Here is a 21,028-nt window from a genome sequence, read left to right as displayed (position 1 = left end):
TTATTTTTTCTCCTGATACCCTAAATCAACCCACGGGAAATTCTAAGGACTGTGTCCTCAAATATGTCCAGAATCTAACCACTTTTTATCACCCCCTACTCATGCCGACTTAGTCTAGGATTCCATCAGTGACTCCCTGGGTTATTTCAACAGCTTTCTAACCAAACTTCTTCATCTGCCCCTCTTCTTGGAACTCTCTAAAGTCTCTCGTTTCTTGAAAACTCAAAGGTCTGAAGACACTTGTAGTTTGGTTTTGTTCAATCTCTGACATCTTATTACTTACTCTGTTCCAACCACACTTATCTTCCTTCTGTCTTTTTTCCAAAAATTTACTTATTTATTTTTATTGAAGTATAGTTGACTTACAGTGCTATGTAAAATACAAGTGTACAACACAGAAAAATTTCAATTCACAATCTTTCAAGGTCATACTGTTTATAGTTATGATAAAATATTGGCTATATTCCTTGTGTTGTACAATATATCCTTGAAGCTCATTTATTTTATACATAACAGTTTATACCACTTAATCCCCTACTCCTGTCTTGTCCCTCCACTTCCCTCTTCCATTGGTAACCACTAGTTTGTTCTCTGTATCTGTCTGTTTCTTTATATTTGCTCATTTGTTTTAGTTTTTAGATTTCATATGTAAGTGATAATGTACAGTATTTGTCTTTTTCTGTCTCACCTATTTCATGAAGCATAATACTCTTCAAGTTTATCTATGTTGTTGGAAATGGCAAAACTTCATTCTTTTTTATGCCTGAGTGGGTATCACATCCTCTTTATCCATTCATCTGCTGATGGACCCTGCTATCTTTTGAACATGACAGGTGTGCGCTTTCCTTAGAGACTTTCCCCTGGGTGGTACCTTTTATTTGAATGCTCTTTCACACACATTTTTTTTGCTAACCTCCTTATCTTTTTGAAGGCTTTGCCTAAAGGTCTTTTTCTCAACAACCCAACCAATATAGGCTTAAAAACTGCAAGTCCATCTTTAAAAATTGCAGTGCTCACTCTTGGTTCTCCTTAATCTGCAGCAATTTTGAGGTTATTTTATCACCTCTGAATATACTAATTTTAATTTATATCATATTTATTATGTATTGTCTGTCTCTACTTGCTGTTATATAGACTCTGAAGAGGGATGAGATATTGGTCTGTATTTTTTCCCCGAGTGTTAAAACAGTTCTTGGTATACTGTATACACTCAATAAATATATTATTATATAACTCAATAAATTTGTTATTTGAGTCATATATTACTGAAGGATAGAGAAAGGATAGAGAAGGATAGAGAAAATATCATATGTCTCTTCTCCAATCAGGGAGTTAGACAACCAATATCAATTGTTTAAAAACTAAGAGAATATGTAAAAATAAGATTATGAAAGGGTTAGTCGCTCAGTCGTGTCTGACTCTTTGCAACCCCAAGGACTGTCCAGGCTCCTCTGTCCATGGGATTTTCCAGGCAAGAATACCGGAGTGAGTTACCATTCCCTTCTCGAGGGGATCTTCCTGACCCAGGAATCAAACCTGGGTATCCTGCATTGCAGGCAGATTCTTTACCATCTAAGCCACCAAGGAAGCCAGAGGGGGAAAAAAGATTAGCCAGGACTCTTTTGGTTGCAATTGAAAGACATCTGCTCAAAGTATTTTTAGGGATGAAAAGGGGAATTTACTTGTTCACAAAACTGAAGAGCTCAGAAGTAAACCTAGCTCCAGGCATGTGGAAGTGGGGGGCTTACAGCTGTCTTTACAATTTCTTGATGTCTCCCTACATCACTCAGATCTACTTTCCTCTGAAATAGCCCAGGTCTCAGGCAGGTGTCCACGTGGTGGCCCTTGAAGTTCTAGCTGTAGATTCTCCCACTGACTGAGAGCCCAGAATCCTCTCTGGCTTGGCATGGGTTACCTGCCCTGGGGCAAGGCAATGTGGTGATCTCATCACTCTGGCCTGGGCCACAAGAATAGCCCCCAACCACCCACAGTGACAGTGGGAGAAGGGAAAGATAAGATTAATTATAAAATTGAGCCAAACCAATTTGTGTAAATTGATAGAACAGGATAGCTGATACTAGAAGTATAGCACTCTGACCCCTAGTGGTTAGATTACACCGAGAAAATTCATCATTAGCCCAAAGACAATAGCAGGTTAATTTATTTCACATCATGTTTTTAACATGAAATAGCTCAGATGGTAAAGAATCCGCCTGCATTGCAGGAGACCTGGGTTCGATCCCTGGGTTGGGAAGATTCCCTGGAGAAGGGAACGGCTGCCCATTTCAGTATTCTGGCCTGGAGAATTCCCTGGATAGAGGAGCCTGGCAGGCTACAGTCCATGTGGTCGCAGAGTCAGACACGACTGAGCAACTTTCACTCATTCACTTTTTCATTTATTTAAGGACACCAGTGTCCTTTTTTATCCTCTACATTGAAGCATTCACCCATTTGGAACGAATGTTTTTTTGACTATTCTTGTATCCTTTTTTAATTCTCTGTTTTTACTACCATCATCTTCTTGGTTTCATATTTAGACTATTGTGATAATATCCTTATTTCCTATTTTTTAATCCCTTATGAAAACAAACACCTGAAAACTCTTACTAAAAAACTGCTTTAGTTGTATGGCATTCAGCTGGGAAATTTACCTGACAATTTATCAGACCCAATCAAAATCCCTGGGTCTAGAATTAATTTTCATGTGTCCCCTTATTCTTCTGTCATTAAGAAATCACAGTTAGCTTTCTACCACATGTGGTGGGAAGGTAGCATACGTAATAATATATTTGCATAATACATGTTGACCTGCTGAACTTTAAAAGTTGAGAACATATGCTTATATATAAATAGATTAATTCATTTTAAATTTCCTTCTACTAAACTTATCTGATATTCTACACAGAAAATTTCACATATGTTTATTATCATTTTTCAAGAGTGAATTAAATGCATGATTCATTTATCATAAAGAGATACTGATTGGAGCAAATTTATAAGTATGCCAGCTAATTGCTCAAATCATAAACTAAATTTAAATTATGGCTCCTAAATTTTTATAAGTTTCATATTTTATTCCTTCTTTCTTCATTAGTGGCTGAGATAGTAAGAATTCTCTACCTTCATTATTGCCCACATTTTCTCTTCAATTTTCACTGTGAAGAATAACATTAAAAGATTGAGTTAATCACTCTGAAGGTTTATAATTTTATTCCATATTTCCCTTTTCATTCTTTTATTTTTTTCTCCAGTGATTTTCTTTATTTGAAATTTTGCATTTTAAATGAAAGTATATAGTTTCTTTCTTCTGAGTTATTTATATAGAGTTGAAACAAGCACAAAAACCTGAAGTTGGACTGCCTAACCTTTAGTTTTCTCTGTAAAAAGGGGATAATGAGACTAATACTAGTACTCCTAATTTATAGAATTACTTATGGAGTCATTGTAAAGAATACATTTGATAATTCACATAAAGGACTTAGGGTGGTTACTGGCACGTGTAAACTCTCAAAATATGTTAGCTTTTACAATTATTTTATAGGCTCAGTTGCATTTTTAATGTATCTTTTTATACACCAACTGGTTTGTCTACCACCAATCCTTTATAAAGCAATAAAAATACAATATTTTAATATTATATTGTTGGCTGGAAAAACAATAACAATATGGAGTGTCTCTTCTTAGGAAGTTTAAAAGCTAATTTGAGATACAAAGCATGAATATTTAAATTTATAAACAAAATGTGTTATACACATAAATGGAATAATATTTACCCTTAAAATGAAAGGACATTCTGACATGCTGCCACATGGATGAACCTTGAAGACTAAGTGAAATAAGCCAGTTACAAAAGGACAAATATTGCATGGTTCCACTTATATGAAGAAACTATAGTAGTCAGATTCATACAAACAAATTCTGTAGGATGGTTGTCATCAGGGTTTGGGGAAAATGGGGATTAGGGAGTTATTGTTTAATAGGTAGAGAGTTTCAGTATGGGAAGATGAAAAAGTTCTGGAGATAGATGGTTGTCTAAAAGTGTGAAGGTACTGAATGCTACTTGCTGCTGCTGCTACTTACTGAGCTGTATAGTTAAAAATGGTTAAAATGGTAAATTTTATGTTATGTACATCTTAACATAATAAAAAGATTTGAAATTTAAATGTTCATAAAAAATACAATGTAAACAGATAAACCAGTAAATAATAAATTATCAAATGTCATTTTAATTTTATTTATAAAATCCATCCATTTACTTTTTGAATAAATAACACATCTGCATGGTCCAAAAATGAAAGGTATAAAATAACATACAGGGAAAAGCAAATCTTCCTTTAGCCACTCAGTATCTTTTCCTAGAGACATGATTCTATTACCAATTATTTATACATCCTACCAGAGATTTTATACATGTATAAAACTGTAGTTATAGCTATATTCACACACCCTTTTTCCACTTAAGAATAGATAGTGCATAGAATAGATAGTGCATAAAGAAATTATCCTTCAATTAAAAATAAGTTTAAAAAAGAATAGATAGTGCATTAAAAATAAACTTGTTCTTTTTCAAGAGCTGTATAGATACTGTAAAGATATTTAACCTATTCCCTACTGAGAAGCCAGTGAGTTTTCAGTCTTTTGCCTTTGAAAGCAATCTTTCAAAGACTAATCTGGCACATATGTCATTTTGTGTAACCGTGAGCATTTCCATAAGTGAAATTCCTAGAAGTAGTGTCACTGGCTTTTCAAATGATCCAGATTGAGTGCCTTAAAGAGACAGATTTCACCCAAGAAGTGCTAGTGTCAGCTGCTTTATTCCCAAACTTGGAAACATCCTTGTATCCTCTCTTTTACACCTATCAATCTCTAAGTCTTGCTCATTTTACCTTCTCAAAATCTCTTCTGTCTTCTCATTTCATTTTCCCATTGCTCACAGCCAACGATTTCATTTAGGCTTTTCACTGTTTCTTCATGTTTGAAATGTCATCAAACCCAGCCTCTTGCTCAGGTACTTTCATGCTACCCAATACAACCAGGATTAAGTCTAATGTCTTAATTTTAGCAAACAAAGCTCACCTTAATCTGGTCCCTGCACTTTCCTTTTCAGCCTTTTCTGCTATCACCCAGCTTTACTCTTTTTGCTTTTATAATATATAACAGTTTATAGTTTTAGGCCCCCATGTATTTGCCCTCACTGGAATTGTCTTCCGAGTCTGGAATACTCTCATGGCATCCCAGGGGCAAGTACTGATTTCCTCATGTAAGAGAAGGAACCTCCCTGTTGTACCCACAGGCCCCTTGCATCCATCTTCGATAGGGATTGCTCTTCTCTACTGAAGATATATCCTTGTAGTAGCCTCAAAGAGTGGTAGGGAGTTGTCTTTTTTCCTTTCTAACCCTATCATCCAGCATCATCTTGCTTGAGGACACATGGCATGCACTCAATACACTTTCTTTGATTGAACTTAGATCTTGCAGAGAAGGGGTGCACTCATTCCTTCACCCCACATATGTTTATTGAGAGGCTATTAAGTGCAAGATGATGTATTAGGCAGTGGGATTACCACCAAGAAGAAGATGAGCCAAGGCCCACTTTTGGTCTAGAGAAAGAGGTGGGGCAACATAACACACAATTCTAATTCATTTGGGTAAAGACTTCCATGGACCTTACGTCACAATTTAGAATTTTTTTTATAGATTAGGATGAACAAAGTGTGGCATTTTAACTGGAGGGAGTTGCACTAGGAAAGGTATTTACAAAATGAGGCAATAACTCCAAATCACTGTGAAACCCAGAGTCAGACGTAACTCTGAATTCCTGTTCGTGGCCTATTGTCTTCTATAGTGGAGATGCTTTTCTGGTAAACAAGGTCAAATACGATGTCTAGGGTAAAGAATAAGGTGAGATAATTCATGTAAAAGGTAACCAAGTCAGAATCTTACATACCCCTTATTAAAATTCTCTTTTTACGCCAAACTCCTACTTCTAAACTGTCTTCTGACCGTTAAAAAACAAAAACAAAAAACAACAAAAACCCTTGCTTGGTAATGATCTATATTAAGTTTAATGCAGCTGTTCTTTCTTTACCCTTTTCCATTTTCGTTAACACGATCTCTTTTCAGAAAAGGCTGAGGAAGCTGGGAAAATGTAATGAAAAGAGCAGGTTCTTTGGAGTCCGGCAGAGTCGGATTGAGTATGGAGGACAGTCACCCCTAGCACAGTTATTTTGGACAAGTAATTAAACTCCTAGCTTCCTCTTCTGTAAAATAACAATAAATAAATGGGGAGATAATGTTTATATAAAGCGTTGAACACAGTGTCCCACAGTAGTAAGAGCTCAGGCATGTATGCATGCTCAGTGGCTCAGTCGTGTCCCATTCTGCAACCCCACAGAGTGTATGTAACCCGCCAGGCTTCTCTGTCCATGGAATTCCCCAGGCAAGTATATTGGAATGGGCTACCATTTCCTTCTGCAGGGAAGAGCTCGGGGAGGTTAGCTATTAAACGATTCTAAGAACTCTATGTCTTGAAGGTCTTCTCCCTCCTGCCGTCAAAGGAATTGTTAAGTGTAATCGGTTAAACCTGAACGCGCACGTTCGGCGCCGATGTAGTTTGACCTCTCCAGGCCGCCGTCTGCGAGCATGCGTACATAAATGTGGCGGCACGTACGTGTCATGGCGAGCTCCAGCTAAAGTCTGCAGTTTCCGGAGAGTGGCGTGTAGGTTCTGTTACTTTTGGTTGGCTTGTTATTTCCCGACTGCTGGGTAAGGGTGGCGGGTGGATCAGTGTGGGGCAGAGTTTGACCAAAGCTCCTTTTATGGCAAAGCCTTGTTCCCCTAGTTTCAGTCCTTCTCTTGGCCGTTCGCTGGTTTGTTTCGAAATTGAAAGAAAACTTACCAGCTGGGTTGGGAGCATTGGGAAGCAGCGTTGCCTGAAGTGAGGACCGGGACCTTGGCCTTAGGTGCTGCAGGACTGTTAGGAGTACTTAAGAGATCTCGTTGCTTACTATAAAATTTAATTTCCTCCGTTCTCCCACTTTCTGCGTTAGTGAGTTCGTGGGACGGGATAAGGCTTTTACAGTTACCATGCTTTCACAAGGCTGCATCTCAATAAAAATTTAAACTGAAATTGGCCTGAAGAGCAGGTGTCTTGATTTTTCACTTTTCTTTCTTGTTTACTGGTGAAACCTGTCTCTGAATCTTGGGACAACACGTGTCTTTTGGTGTCGGGTGATATGGATACCTACTTCTTTGCTCTGTTTTGTAGTAGTATTACTACTGGATCACGCTGACGTATTGTAGTGCCGGATAGTATTTATTACTAGGGCCATACGCTGGATCTCAGTCATAGCAAATGTGGCAGATGTCAACATACCAGTCCTAATCAGTAAGAAATTGGGAGTGGTACAGAACACCGGTAACCTTGCTGTATAAACAGCATTTATAGAGTGTAATCCCTTTTAGGTAGTTTTAGAGGCCTTACTGTGGTTTTGTAAACTTGTTGCGAACTTTCTTTTCTAAACAGTTTTTATTTTCCAGACTCATCTTTCAAGACGATTTGAGACTAATTGCAAATAATCAAGGTACTCGTTTATTTTAAAACTTTTATGTTGGGAGTGATATTTACCCAATGTAATATGCAAAGAGGTAGCCTAATTTTAATTTCTTAGTGATTTTGTCACCATCATTATATGGAAACGCTAAGATCTCCATATCACTAAATCCAAGAAACATTTTCACTCATTTTACTCAAGCTTTCATCACTTGCCTTAAGCAGCACTGACCATGTCCACCTGTTTGACATACTGTCTTCATTTTCGTTCTGTGACCCACTGATTTTTCTCATTTGGTGACTGCTTCTTGATCTCCATTATAGGAGGTTTCTCTTCTGTTTGGTAGGTAAATTTGGAGTTCCTTAAGGCTCGGTCCATCACCTTTTCCAATTAGGAGAAATTCTATTCTTTTTCTCTCTGGTTGATCTAATCTACTTCTTCAGCAACACTATTCTTTTTTATTTTAGCCATCTTAGTGTGTGAGAAGTGTCTTGTGGTTTTGATTTGTATTTCCTTGATAGCTAATGATGTTGACATCTCATGTTACTGGCCCTTTGTATATCTTCTTTGGAGAAGATACATATTTGCAAATATGTATCTTCTTGATGGTGTTCTTTGAAGCATGAAAGTTTTAAGTCCAGTATCTTTTCCTTTGTTGTTCTTTTGGTGTCATAAGAAAGATGTCAGAAACACATATACCTATGATTTCTTATAAGAGTTTTATAGTATTTCTTAAATTTAGGCCTGTAATCAATTTAATTTTTGTTTATGATGTGAAGTTGCAATCCAGCTTTATTCTTTGCATGTAGCCATCAAGTTGTTCCAAAACTATTTTTTGAAAGCATACTCTTCCTCATTGAATATTCTTGGCACCCTTTTAGAAAATCAGCTGACTAGGTGACATGTTTTTGACAGGCATTCTAGATGATTTTTATGAAAAAACAAACAAACAAACAACTCCAGGAGAGTGATTTTCAAACTGTAGTGCATGTCAAAATCACCTGGAGGGCTTGTTAAAGATTGCTGAGCTTTACTCCAAGTATCTGATTCAGTTGGTTTGGAGGGGGACCCAAGAGTTTGTTTCTAGGAAGTTCTCTAGTGACACTTAATTGTGCTGGTGTGGGAACCATACTATAAAAAGTATGGGTGTAGGACTTTCGTTCCCAACTGTGGCAGCACATGAGACTTACTGGAAAGTTTTAAAAAATATTGATGGCTAGGCTGAGTTCTAGAGATTGATTCAACTAGAGCATGAACTAGTTGATGATTTTGTTGTTGATAATTTTCTATAGCTCCCCAGGTGACTATAATGAACATCAACGGAGAACTTTCCTAGGAGAACAGTGGTTCTCAGTGGGATGTATAGTGGAATCACCTGGACAGGTTTTACATAGCCACCCTTAAATTCCACTCTGGAGATTCTAATTCAAAATGGGGCCTCGGTATTTGCTGTTATAAAAGCTCTCCTAATAAATCACCTCTGTAAATAGCCAAATATACTATCTATTTGTCATCTTTTTCCATGTCTCCTTTTTCACTTTGTTTTTATTTCCTTTATCAAACTGATTTTCTCTGCCTTTGAGAGAGAACTTTATATGATTCATTCTGTAGCGCTTAACTACTATCTTGCTTTCTACTATCAAAACTGCTATCTCACACTTTTCATTATTATTCACTTATTTAATGTTTTCTGAAGGCTAACAATTCACTTTACCGGTTTGTTGGAAGTAAAAAGCTTGTTAATAGTGATAGGTGAGTTTATTCAGGTGTTTATGATATGCAGCCAAGTTTAGGAACCTCTGCATTTTATATTTGTCTCTTTTGTCTCTCTAGAGTGAATTTCTAGAAATGGAATTGCTGGGCTAAAGGACACATATGTGTTAAAGTTTGATATGTATTGCTAGATTGCCCTTCAGAAAGGGTATGGCAGTTCTACCATGCTTTTAGCTAACAGTTGGTTTTTTGTCAGTCTTTGTTATCAGTGGGGTAGATGGAAAATAATTTCTTGTTTAAGCTCAGGCCCTTAGTGTGTTTGAGCATTCTTTCCTATGCTTAATGGCTATTTGACTTGCTTAAGTGTGTTGCCAGTTTTTCCTTTGCCCATTTTTTTTTCTGGAATGTTTTTCTTTCTTAGGGTCATCTCAGACTCTTGCATTATTTGTGCTTTGCCAGTGAAACGGAGTCATCTGGGGAGAGCTTGGTGTTGAAAGAGGGTCCAGTTCTAGTTGTCAGTGGACAAATCTTCTAACTCCTCTGGACTTCTCCCATCTAGTGTGAGAATTTCCTTCTGTGTTATAGAAAGACTAGCTAAATTCAGCTTAAACAAAGATTTATTCATCCTTTCATTCAGCAAATATTCTGCACTTGCTGTGTGCTAGGCATTGTTACAAGCGTTGTAGATATAGTGGTAAAAAAGACAGGGTGCCTCTGTTCTGAAGCTTACACTGTAGTGAGAAAGACACAAACAGTTATATATATGGAGTCAGGTAAGTGTGATGAAGGGAAATGAAGCATAAAGTGGAGTTAGAGGCTGGTGAGAGTGTGTGGGATGCCTGATCAGTGTGTGGTTATTTTAGATAAGGTCGTTAGGAAAAGCCCTCTCCAAGGAGGTGTTATTTGAGTAAAGGAGTAGGCAGCAAGCCATCCAAATATCTGGGGATGATATTCCAGACAGAGGAAGAGCAAGTGTGAAGGCCCTGAGTCAGAAACTAGCTTGGTCTGCTTGGAGAATGTCGGGAAGGTTATTACAGTTGGGGCAGAGTGGGAGGTGGCAGAGGGACCATATTTTGTAGACTGGGTTGTGGACAGTTTAAAAAAATTTTTTTTGAGAAGCTGCAGTGAGCTAGGTAGTTTAGGCACCACCTGGGATGAAGCAGTGAACAAAACACTCAGAAACCTCCCCAGCCCCGGAGTATATATCCTAGTAGAAAGAGAGAGTAATAAGATGATGAAGGTACTGTGGTGGAGGAAGAAATTTTCCTCTACAGTTCTCAGACAAAAGTGTAGTAGCATGTGGCATGTGTACATGGGCTTCCCAGTGACTTGGTGGGTAATAATCTGCCTGTAATGGGGGAGACCTGGGTTTGGTCCCTGGGTTGGGAAGATTCCCTAGAGAAGAGAATGGCTACCCAATTCCAGTATTCTGGCTTGGAGAAGAATGAGTGGATACCTACTCCTCTCCTCCATGGACAGAGGAGCCTGGCAGGCTATAGTTCATGGGATTGCAAAGAGTGGGGCATGACTGATCAGCTAACACTTTAACATACATGGGACAGACCCAGGGAAACTGAGTAACTTGCCAAAATGGCTGAAACTCTTACCTTAAATATTGTTTTCAGCTAAAGACAAAAGATCTTGGGGGTAGTGGTTTGGGACCTCAAAGGGGAGGAAGGCAGTTGCCATGAGATGGAAAAGCAAATGTTTGGTAACAGTTTTAACAGACAGACTTTGCCTGGTTGCTCCCCATCTGTGCACATAGTTCATACTATAGTTATCTATGGGGATTGCCTCCCTTCCTGAAACATGTCTTCTCTTTACATTCTTTTAGCAGTTAGAAGGAGGGTCAAAGTTTCTTCTTGGCCTTGATTTGTCTTCAGCTCAAAATAACCCACATGCAAAGAGACATTTTTGGTGGCAGGTTTGCTCCTCTGTAGTGTCTAAGCGTGTGGGGAGGTGCTATGGCACGAAAGCGAGGCTGGGGGGATGGGGACAGGGGGTGCGTGTACATGGTGAGGTGGGGGTTGTTCAGAAGGACCTCACTGGTGACATTTGGACAGAGTTCCAAAGGGTTTCAAGGCATGCCAGGCATGACCAAGACCTTGAGATGAGTGTGTGCCTGGTGGGTATGAACTAGCCAGGAAGCCCATGTGTCTGAGTGCAGTTGAAACTGTGCACCTCAGATGGGACTTGAATCCACAGCCTGGGACCCAAACCTTGCCAGAACCCAGACGGGACTTGAACCCACAGTCTTTTAATCGAAATCACATACCTGGTCTCAGGGCTTCCCCAGTGGCTCAGACAGTAAAGAATCTGCAATGCAGGAGATCTGGGTTCGATCCCTGGATTGGAAAGATCCCCTGGAGAAGGGAATGGCAACCCACTGCAGTATTCTTGTCTGGGAAATCCATGCACAGAGGAACCTGGCAGGCTACAGTCCATGGAGTCCCAAGAGTTGGACATGACTTAGCTACTAAACCACCAGCCTCTAATTTCATAGGCTAATGAGCAAGAGGATTATTCCACTTATTTTGGGGAAGGGGTGGAGATTTCCAGGAATTGGGCTACTCTAAAGTGGCTCAGAGGTTAAAGCGTCTGCCTGCAATGTGGGAGACCTGGGTTCGATCCCTGGGTCGGGAAGATCCCCTGGAGAAGGAAATGGCAACCCACTCCAGTAGTCTTGCCTGGAGAATCCCATGGACAGAGGAGCCTGGTAGGCTACAGTCCACGGGATTGCAAAGAGTCAGACACGACTGAGCGACTTCACTTCACTTCAGCCTTTCACAGTTAGCTCTGCTCTGCCGTGCAGTGGCTGTGTCACTTAGTGTGCTGATGTAGTACAGTGAGCGTATGAGGCTCAGGGCCCACTGGAAGTTGGATCTTCTGCTACCTTGGACCTAGGTGGTTCTTACCAGTGTATCATGTCCTGTGGCTAAGTCTTGTGGAATCTTCCCGGACAAGGGATTGAACCCGTGTCTCCTGTATTGGCAGGTGGATTCTGGATTCTTTACCACTGAACCACCAGGGAAGCCCCTGTCCTTATATAACTTAGTAGCGATTTTAACTCTGGGCTTTTTACTCTGAGATAGACTACCAATGGAAGGTTTTGATCAGAAACCTGAGATGAACTTAGGTTTTAGAGGGATCCCTGGCTTATTGTGCAGCAAGGTTCCTTTGGGAATTGAGGGTAGAAGCAGGTGACTATGACAGTAATCCAGGCGAGAGTTAATGTTGGGACCAAGAATGTAACAGGGTATGGTCAGAAATGGTTAGATTCTGAATATATTTGGAAGCTCAAGCCAATGGGATTTTGCTGATGTATTGGACTTAGGGTGAAGGAAAGAGGAGTCAGGGATGATTCCAGGATTTTTGGCCTGAGAGGTTAGAAGGTTGGTATTGCCTTTCAGTGAGATGGAGAAAGTCGTGGGGGGATCTGTGTGATCCTCCTGGCTGCAGATGGGGTCAGGTGGGGAGAGAATCAGGAGTTCTGTTCTTGATTTTAAGTTTGAAGTAACTCTTAGCCATTCAAGCAGGGTGTTGAGTAGGCAGTTGGATGGACATCTGAGTCTGAAGTTCAGGGGAGGCCTGGGGCTGGTTATGTAAGTATATAGTTAGTATTTCAAGGCCACAAGGCTGGATGAGATCACCTAGGGTGCGCCTGTAACTAAAGAAGAGAAGACGTCCTGTAATGGAGCCCTGGGGGGGTTCTGACCTTGAGAAGTTGGAGAGATGAGGAGCGGGCAATGGAAACTTGGGGAGTGGCTAATGCGGTAGGAGGAGAACTCAGCGTGTGGGATCCCAAAAGCCAGGGAAGAAGATATCTTGAGGGAACGAAGGGTCAGTAGTGTCAAGTGCCGCTGGTAGGATCACATGAGATGGCTGAGAGGTGACCGTTCCGTAGATTGTTGGAGTCACTGAAATCAGGTTGGCAGTTTTGGGATGGTGGGGGTGAAAGCCTGGCATATGAGAAACTGGGAGGGGGAAACTGGAGACAGTTCTTGCAAGGAGTTTTAAAGGATAGAAATGTGATAGAGACAGTAGGTAGAGGAAGCGAGGCCATGATAAGGTTTTTTGTTTTTTAAATGGGAGAAATAACAGTACCCGTATACAATTAGTGATTAGGTAGGGAGGAGCATGACTAGAATTCTGTGCTCAAGCAGGTTAGAATAGAGGGGTTGTTCTTAGAGGGGTGGGTAGTTCCTAGTAACAGGTTGGTTTGTGGGCAAAGAACCATTTCCTATTAAGAGAATGCAGTCTTCTGTCTGCGGAATGTGGGAGGGGATCTGAGGGTGGGCTTCACTCACGCCTCCTGTTTTCAGTACCATCTACAGCCTCATGAAGAGGCAATCCATGAGAAATTAATTTTCAGAAAGTTTCTAAGATAAATGAGTTTGTTTCTTTACTGTAGTTCTTCCCAGCCCTTGCTCCATAGTATACACATACATGCATGCACACACATACTGGGAGTCTGTGAGAGGCAGAATTTTCCAAATTTATTTGACCACAGAACTAGTTTTTCCCTGATAGTTCATAGAACCAGTTTGGGAGAAACTTAGTTCATTTCACCTTCCCTAGTGTGCTGAGTCAGAGAAGGCGATGGCACCCCACTCCAGTACTCTTGCCTGGAGAATACCATGCATGGAGGAGCCTGGTAGGCTGCAGTCCATGGGGTCGCTAAGAGTTGGACACGACTGAGCGACTTTACTTTCACTTTTTACTTACATGCATTGAAGAAGGAAATGGCAACCCACTCCAGTGTTCTTGCCTGGAGAATCCCAGGGACGGGGGAGCCTGGTGGGCTGCCGTCTATGGGGTCGCACAGAGTCGGACACGACTGATGCGACTTAGCAGCAGCAGCAGTGTGCTGAGTCAGCCAGGGCTCTTGTTGGCAAGAGCAGAAAGCCCAGCTCAAATGAATTTAAGCCTCGGAATTCCTGAGCTCACATGAATGGGCAGAGCAGGGCTATGTCTGGCTTCAGGCATTGGTTGGATCCCGCTGCTCAAGGATCTCGTCTCTCCAGCTCTTATAAGACTTCCTGCCTTGGGTAGTCTTCTGCTTTGTGGCAGGCAGGATGGCCCCCCAGTAGCCTCAAGTTGACATCCTCCTAACTGAGCCACTTCAGTGAAAGAGAAGTTAGCACTGGCATGGAAGTCCTCGTGGTGATTGTGACTGACTGGGCTTGTTAGGTCCAACCCTGAGCCGGTCTTTATGGCTCAGGGTGAATTACTCTGGCAGGCGTGGGTCACGTGCGCCATTGCTGCACCTGGGGAGGGAGGAGGCCTGTAATTGACAGGTGGTATGCATGCTGCAATTCATGGGGTTGCAAAGAGTCAGACACGACTGAGCGACTGAACTGATGCATGCTGTGGTATGTTACAGATTTGTAGTGATATCTCATTGTGGTTTAGTTTGTATCTCTCTGATTGCTGGTAATGTTAAATCTCTTTTCCTGTACTTTATGTCCCACTCAGTAAGATTTATCTGATTTATCCGATGTTTCTTGTTTTTCAGTATCTCTTGTATTTTCTGTAAAGTTGAAGTTAAAATCTAAAGGCTTTATTAGATTCAAGTTTGGCAAGAATATTTCATAGGTGATATGTTAAACAGATGTTCTGAGGACTCATGCCTGTATCATTTATAACTTGTTTATATGATAGAGAAAATGCCTTCTGCATCCTGTGATACATTCCTGAATGACATAGAAGATATTGTGTCGCAAGAAGATTCAAAGCCGCAAGACAGGCATTTTTCGAGAAAGCACGTTGTTCCAAAGGTGCGAAGGCGAAATACCCAAAAGTATCTGCAAGAGGAAAACAGTCCCCCAAGTGATAGGTAAGCTGCTTTTGAGATTATATTCAGTACCGTACCATGGGAGAGGCTGACACTACTGTATGTGATGCACGTAACGTATCTTTTAAAAGAATCTTTGAAGTTTTGAAAGGAAATATGTAGGGTTTTTTAAATTTGAATGGTTATATTTAGCAAAGTCATTAATTAAAGATGTCAAACTGCATATTGGCCTAGGGCAGTATTTGGCACAAAGATAGATCACCCTGCCTCCCACCCTCCTCCGACCAGATCTCTTTGATATCACTGTGGTTGGTATGTTCTTGTTGCTTCCACATTAAAATTTTTATTGGAATTTGTGATTCTTATGAGATCGTGGTGGTTTGGGCATGTGGTTTTTCTTAGCAAATTTAAAGTACTTATGAATCAACTAAACACTTTTGACACAAATTCTTGTGCTGTTTATACTATTAGGTGTCTAGTAAAATTCTAATACAACCTAGCCAGAAAGGATTATGCAGTTTTACAACCTAGCCAGAAAGGATTATGCAGTTTTAATATGCTTATATTTGTATATCTAGTAAACTTGAAAACTTTGATGCATTTGGTTATTTGGAACAGAGTCATAAAGTCTATGAATTAAATTTACTTAATACCTGAAATTTATTAACTTTTTCTTGACCATATCATTAAAGGTAATGTCTTCTTAGTTGTTAATTATTTAGGGCAATCCAAGTTGAAAGTCCTTTTATTCCCTTTCTAAAAATTACATTTTTTTAGAACTCTTTTTATATGTGGAATACTTTTATTATTAATAGTGCTGTAGGGTGACAGATTTTCATTTTGATTGAGTTATTTATGTCTAGGTTATGAAGATTGTGATTAGTATATAGTGGCCTTCAGATGTGTTTAGGTTTTCCTTGTTTGCTTTTGCTGCTAGAACCATCTTCTGTGCTATTGTTATTTGTTTGTACCTTTCCAGGAATTGAACTTAGTGGTAGTATTTAGTAGTATTGAACTTAAAATACAACTTGGAGAAAAGGTATTATTTACATAGAAAAAGAGTCTTAGAATTTTATACTGTTATTTTATCTTGATTTTAGACTTTTGGTGTAACAGAACATTATGTGTTAAGTTGGTACATTTAATGAATAGCTTATGAATAGAATGCAGTGAGTGTTTTTGCATAATATGCCCAGAAATTAGTGCTTTTTATTTTTAAAAATCCCTTAATGAGGCTTATTTTTTAAAATTGATTAACAGCACTATTCCAGGCATACAGAAAATTTGGATACGAACTTGGGGTTGTTCTCATAATAATTCAGATGGAGAATACATGGCTGGACAACTGGCTGCTTATGGATATAAAATTACAGGTAATGAGATACGTAATGTGTTTTATTGATTACATTTTTTTAAAGCCAAGGTTTTTAGAGATATAAGTTCTAGCTTCAGCAACTAAAGGATATTTTAGCATGACTTAATGATTTTAAGAGAAAATAAAATGCTAGTATGTTGTCTAGACTCTTGAGCAACGTGGCTTTGAGCTGTGTGCCACACTCATCTGGGGCCCTTTGCCAGTGCATATGCTACTGGACTGATAGTCTGGGGCTGGTTGAGTCCTGGGATGTTGAGCTCTCCAATAGGAGAGCCAGGTGCGGCACTTGGGGATATGTGGATTGTGATATCGGCCGCAGGTCTGGGAACCAGTCCCCTGCAAGTGCTGAGGGGTGACTATATATCTCATTTAAAAAAAGAAAAATAAAAACTCCTCATTTTGAAATAAGTTTGGACTGACAGAAAAGTGGCAAAATTATGTTTCTGTACGCCTTTTATATCTTATGTAGTTTTGGTATAATTCACTGGGAAGTGAGCATTAGTGCAATACTATTATCTAAACGACAGAGCTTGTTTGGATTTTGCCAGGTTTCCCACTTACATTCTTTTTATGTTCCAGGATCCAATCTAAGATCTCACCTTTCATTTATTTGGAATGTCTCCTTAATCTCCTCCAATCTGTGCCAGTTTCTCAATTTTTTTCTCATTTTTTTATGACCTTGACTCTTCTGAAAGAGAATCATTTTGTAGAATGCCCATCACCTTAGGTCTGTCTGCTAGTTTCTCATGGTTAGAATAAGGTAATTAATGCATTTCTGGCAAGAGGAGCATGCAAGTGTTCTTGTATCCTTCTCGGTGCATCGCGTCAGGGGCTTCATGATGTTAGTACACTAACCCTTATCTGCCAGATTTCTCTTCTGAGTTATTTTTCTCACTGTAACCAATAAATATCCTGCGTTTCCTCAACCTTTTGCATCCTAATTTTAGTGTCTGTTGGTGAATCTCGTCTGCAACAGTTGTTACTGTGATAGTTGCGTAGTGGTGGTTTTCTATTTTCTTTCCTCCCACATTTAATAGCTTGAATTCTTCTAATCCTCTGGAGAAGAAAATGGCAACCCACTCCGGTATTCTTGCCTGGAGAATCCCATGGACAGGGGGAGCCTGGTGGGCTACAGTGAGTTGGACACAACTGGGCGACTGAGCGTACACACTTTCTTCTGTAAGGAAGCGCTGTCCTTTTGCCACCATGCTACTTGTTTGTATCAGTATGGACTCATGGATATTTATTCTACAGGTTCTAGTTCGGTGCTGTCATCATGTCGTTGCTTGTATTTTTCCAGCTTTGGCCACAGGACCTCATCAGGCTGGTGCCTGTGTCTTTCAGACATGCCCCCCTTGCTTTCTGATCACTTCCTTATTTTCTGGCACCACAGGAGGTTCTAGTCTTGTATTTTCCCTTTCCCAGCCTGAGAAGCAACCACTTTTTCGAGAAATCCTGACCCTTTTCATTAGGAGACTAGTGTTTAGAACCAGACCAAAGACCTGGGCACTAGGTGTGCTCATTGCCACCATGAAGTATCAGTGCTTCTAGGTCCTCTCCACAGAGTTAGGAAATACGTAGGCATACTAACTGGCGCGCACACATCTCTGTTTCTCTTGTATGTGTATTAGATGGGAACATAGTTTGAGTGCTTTGTGACAGGCAGTGGCCCAATGCTTTATTTGTGTTATCTTGCTTGTGCTCTGCTTAGTCATGTCCAACTCTTTGCGACCCCATGTACTGTAGCCCTCCAGGCTCCTCTGTCCATGCGCATGGACAGAGATAAGAATACTGGAGTGGGTTGCCATTCCTTCTCCAGGAGACCTACCCGACCCAGGAATCAAACCTGAATCTCCTGCATTACTCCAAAACACTGCTTTTGACCGCTAGTCTTTATCACATAGCAACTTGCTTTTGCATGTGTAATTGGCTGGTCCTAGGTTCAATGCAGATGTTAGGAGTAGGGAAGATTGGAAAGTTAACTCCTTTCATAGCTTTGTTTCCTTCAATAAGTAAATGGTCATATGTCATTAATTTTGTTTTTGATACCATTGTTTAGAGAGCGAAATCAGTCTTAAAACAGGTAAAAAAAAACACACTCAAAATCTGCTTTTAGAATCACTTCTCTGTGTTCATTAGTAATTTTTATATAATTTAGCCTAGACTTGTCTAATACATTCTGATGGTGCATTTGAAAATTAAGGAAATCACTTTAAAGGTAATTTCCTGAAACATTAAAAAAAATTCAAAGTTTGATTTATCCTGTGTGTGTGCGTGTTAGTCACTCAGTCGTGTCCGACTCTTTGCAACCCCATGGACTGTAGTCCACCAGGCTCCTCTGTCCATGAGATTCTCCAGGCAAGAATACTAGAGTGGGTTGCCATTTTCCTATGTGATATTAAATATCCAACATATTTTAATGTTTCTGTCTATTAGCATTTTTAAAAAATCTTATAACAGTACTCTTCTATATAAAGTTAACAGTCTTAATGTGTTTACACAAGAATGTTAAGCTTTGTTATGCACACCTAATTTTGGTTTCTCATTTGGGAATACTAAAAAGGGAACATTAAGGAACCAATCACTTAAATATGAAATTTATTTTTCTTAATGTGGTTTATTTTATATGTCTGTGTTACTGATACATATTTTTATTAATTTTATATGTTTTTGATTTTACCCATTTCAGAAATTTGTAATCGGTTTCAGTTTAGTCTGGCTTGAGTGCAGTAGACACTAGGACCACTTTTCATGCTTGTCTAGATGCTATAGGCCCAGAAAATATAAGCATTATCTTCAGTAGGACATTTAATAAGGAAATCTCTACAGGAAATCTCTCATTTAGTTAGATATATGAATGATTTCTGGATGCCTATGCCAGTGGTCTCTTTTGTTATTGTGAAATAATGGGAGTTTATAAAAAATATTATTTCTTAATAGCTTATAATTAATCAAATGTAGACCTAAAATGGGCTTCCCTGGTAGCTCAGCTGGTAAAGAATCCACCTGCAATGCAAGAGACTGCGTTTTGATTCCTGTGTTGGGAGGATCCCCTGGAGAAGGACATAACAACCCACTCCAGTATTCTTGTCTGGAGAATCCCATGGGCTGAAGAGCCTGGCGGGCTACAGTCCATGGGGTCACAAAGAGTTTGACATGACTGAGCATCTAAGCACAGCACATACCTAGAATATTTTCATTTAACTCTGTAATTGATAAGAATGAGGTATAAAATAGTTATATATATATAATGTACACAGAGATTATTGAAAACAGGATACAGAGAAATTCAGAATTCTCAGTTACCAGTGGGGGATATTTTTACTATTTGAGGAAAGTGGATGTATTTTTACTATTTGAGGAAAGAAGAGAGATTATGTTAGTATATACTTGAAATTGCTGCTTTTGTGTAAATCTAGGAATATAATTCGGAGAAGGCAATGGCACCCCACTCCAGTACTCCTGCCTGGAAAATCCCATAGGCGGAGGAGTCTGGTGGGCTGCAGTCCATGGGGTCGCTAAGAGTCTGACACGACTGAGCGACTTCACTTTCACTTTTCACTTTCATGCACTGGAGAAGGACATGGCAACCCACTCCAGTGTTCTTGCCTGGAGACTCCCAGGGACAGAGGAGCCTGGTGGGCTGCCGTCTATGGGGTCGCACGGAGTCGGACACGACTGAAGCGACTTAGCAGCAGCAGCAGGAATGTAATTACTCCATAGTAACACGGCGCAGAGGCTTGCTCAGAGTAGTAAGTGCTTGTTTGGTGACTCTTTCAAACCCTTTTTATTTTGAGGAGAAGGTGATTTAAACCTTTGAAAATAATTCCTGCTTGCTTTTCATTTTCTGCTCTACTGAGGGAAAAATGATGTAATTCTCCAAAACTTGGACACCTGTTTGCATGATATAATTAAATTAGTATCATGGAAAGCAGTCAAACTGTCCTGGTAGGTACACTGGCTTTTAAAAGAAGTGTGATTTGAACACATACATTTCATGAGTGTGTTCTTCAAGTGAGCGATTTCTTATAGACTAAATAGAAAATGCACTCCCCCCCTCACCATAATGCTTCCTTTGGTTATTGGTTTTGGATTATTTATTTTGGAAAGTTGGTAAATTATTTTCAGTTCCTCATTGGTTCAGTTCAGTTCAGTTGCTCAGTCGTGTCAGACTCTTTGTGATCCCATGGACTGCAGCATGCCAGGCCTCCCTGTCCATCACCAACTCCTTTGGCCACCAACTTCGCATCAGGTGGCCAAAGTATTGGAGTTTCAGCTTCAACATCAGTCCTTCCAAGGGGTCGCACAGAGTCGGACTCGACTGAAGCGACTTAGCAGCAGCAGCAGATCTCCTTTAGAATGGACTGGTTGGATCTCCTTGCAGTCCAAGGGACTCTCAAGAGTCTTTTCCAACACCACAATTCAAAAGCATCAATTCTTCGGCACTTAACTTTCTTTGTAGTCCAACTCTCACATCCATACATGACTACTGGAAAAACCATAGCCTTGACTAGGTGGACCTTTGTTGACAAAGTAATGTCTCTGCTTTTTAATATGCTGCTAGGTTGGTAATAACTTTCCTTCCAAGGAGTA

At 39.9% G+C, this 21,028-nt stretch overlaps 1 protein-coding gene across 8 annotated transcripts in view; it reads left to right on the top strand.

The window, feature by feature from the left end:
• The window catches only part of CDKAL1 (CDK5 regulatory subunit associated protein 1 like 1), a 787,726-nt gene that overhangs the window by 20,946 nt on the left and 745,752 nt on the right, over positions 1 to 21,028 (top strand). For 3 of the 8 annotated variants that reach the window (XR_011563299.1, XR_011563300.1, XM_019985952.2), the window contains exons 1-4: positions 6,631 to 6,719; positions 7,540 to 7,583; positions 14,928 to 15,102; positions 16,321 to 16,433. Coding sequence is in view for 6 of the 8 variants with exons in the window: in XM_019985952.2 (XP_019841511.1) it covers positions 14,933 to 15,102; positions 16,321 to 16,433 (283 nt within the window). In the remaining 2 variants the exon portion in view is untranslated. Of the gene's footprint in view, positions 1 to 6,616; positions 6,720 to 7,525; positions 7,584 to 14,927; positions 15,103 to 16,320; positions 16,434 to 21,028 lie in introns of those variants that run through there. The other 5 variants (XM_019985948.2, XM_019985949.2, XM_070777643.1 and 2 more) reach the window with 5 other exon arrangements.

Source organism: Bos indicus, chromosome 23 (assembly GCF_029378745.1).
Source record: "Bos indicus isolate NIAB-ARS_2022 breed Sahiwal x Tharparkar chromosome 23, NIAB-ARS_B.indTharparkar_mat_pri_1.0, whole genome shotgun sequence".
NCBI classification, from domain to species: domain Eukaryota; kingdom Metazoa; phylum Chordata; class Mammalia; order Artiodactyla; family Bovidae; genus Bos; species Bos indicus.
The sequence above is the reverse complement of the archived record's forward strand: the minus strand, read 5'-3'. Positions and strand labels throughout refer to the sequence as shown.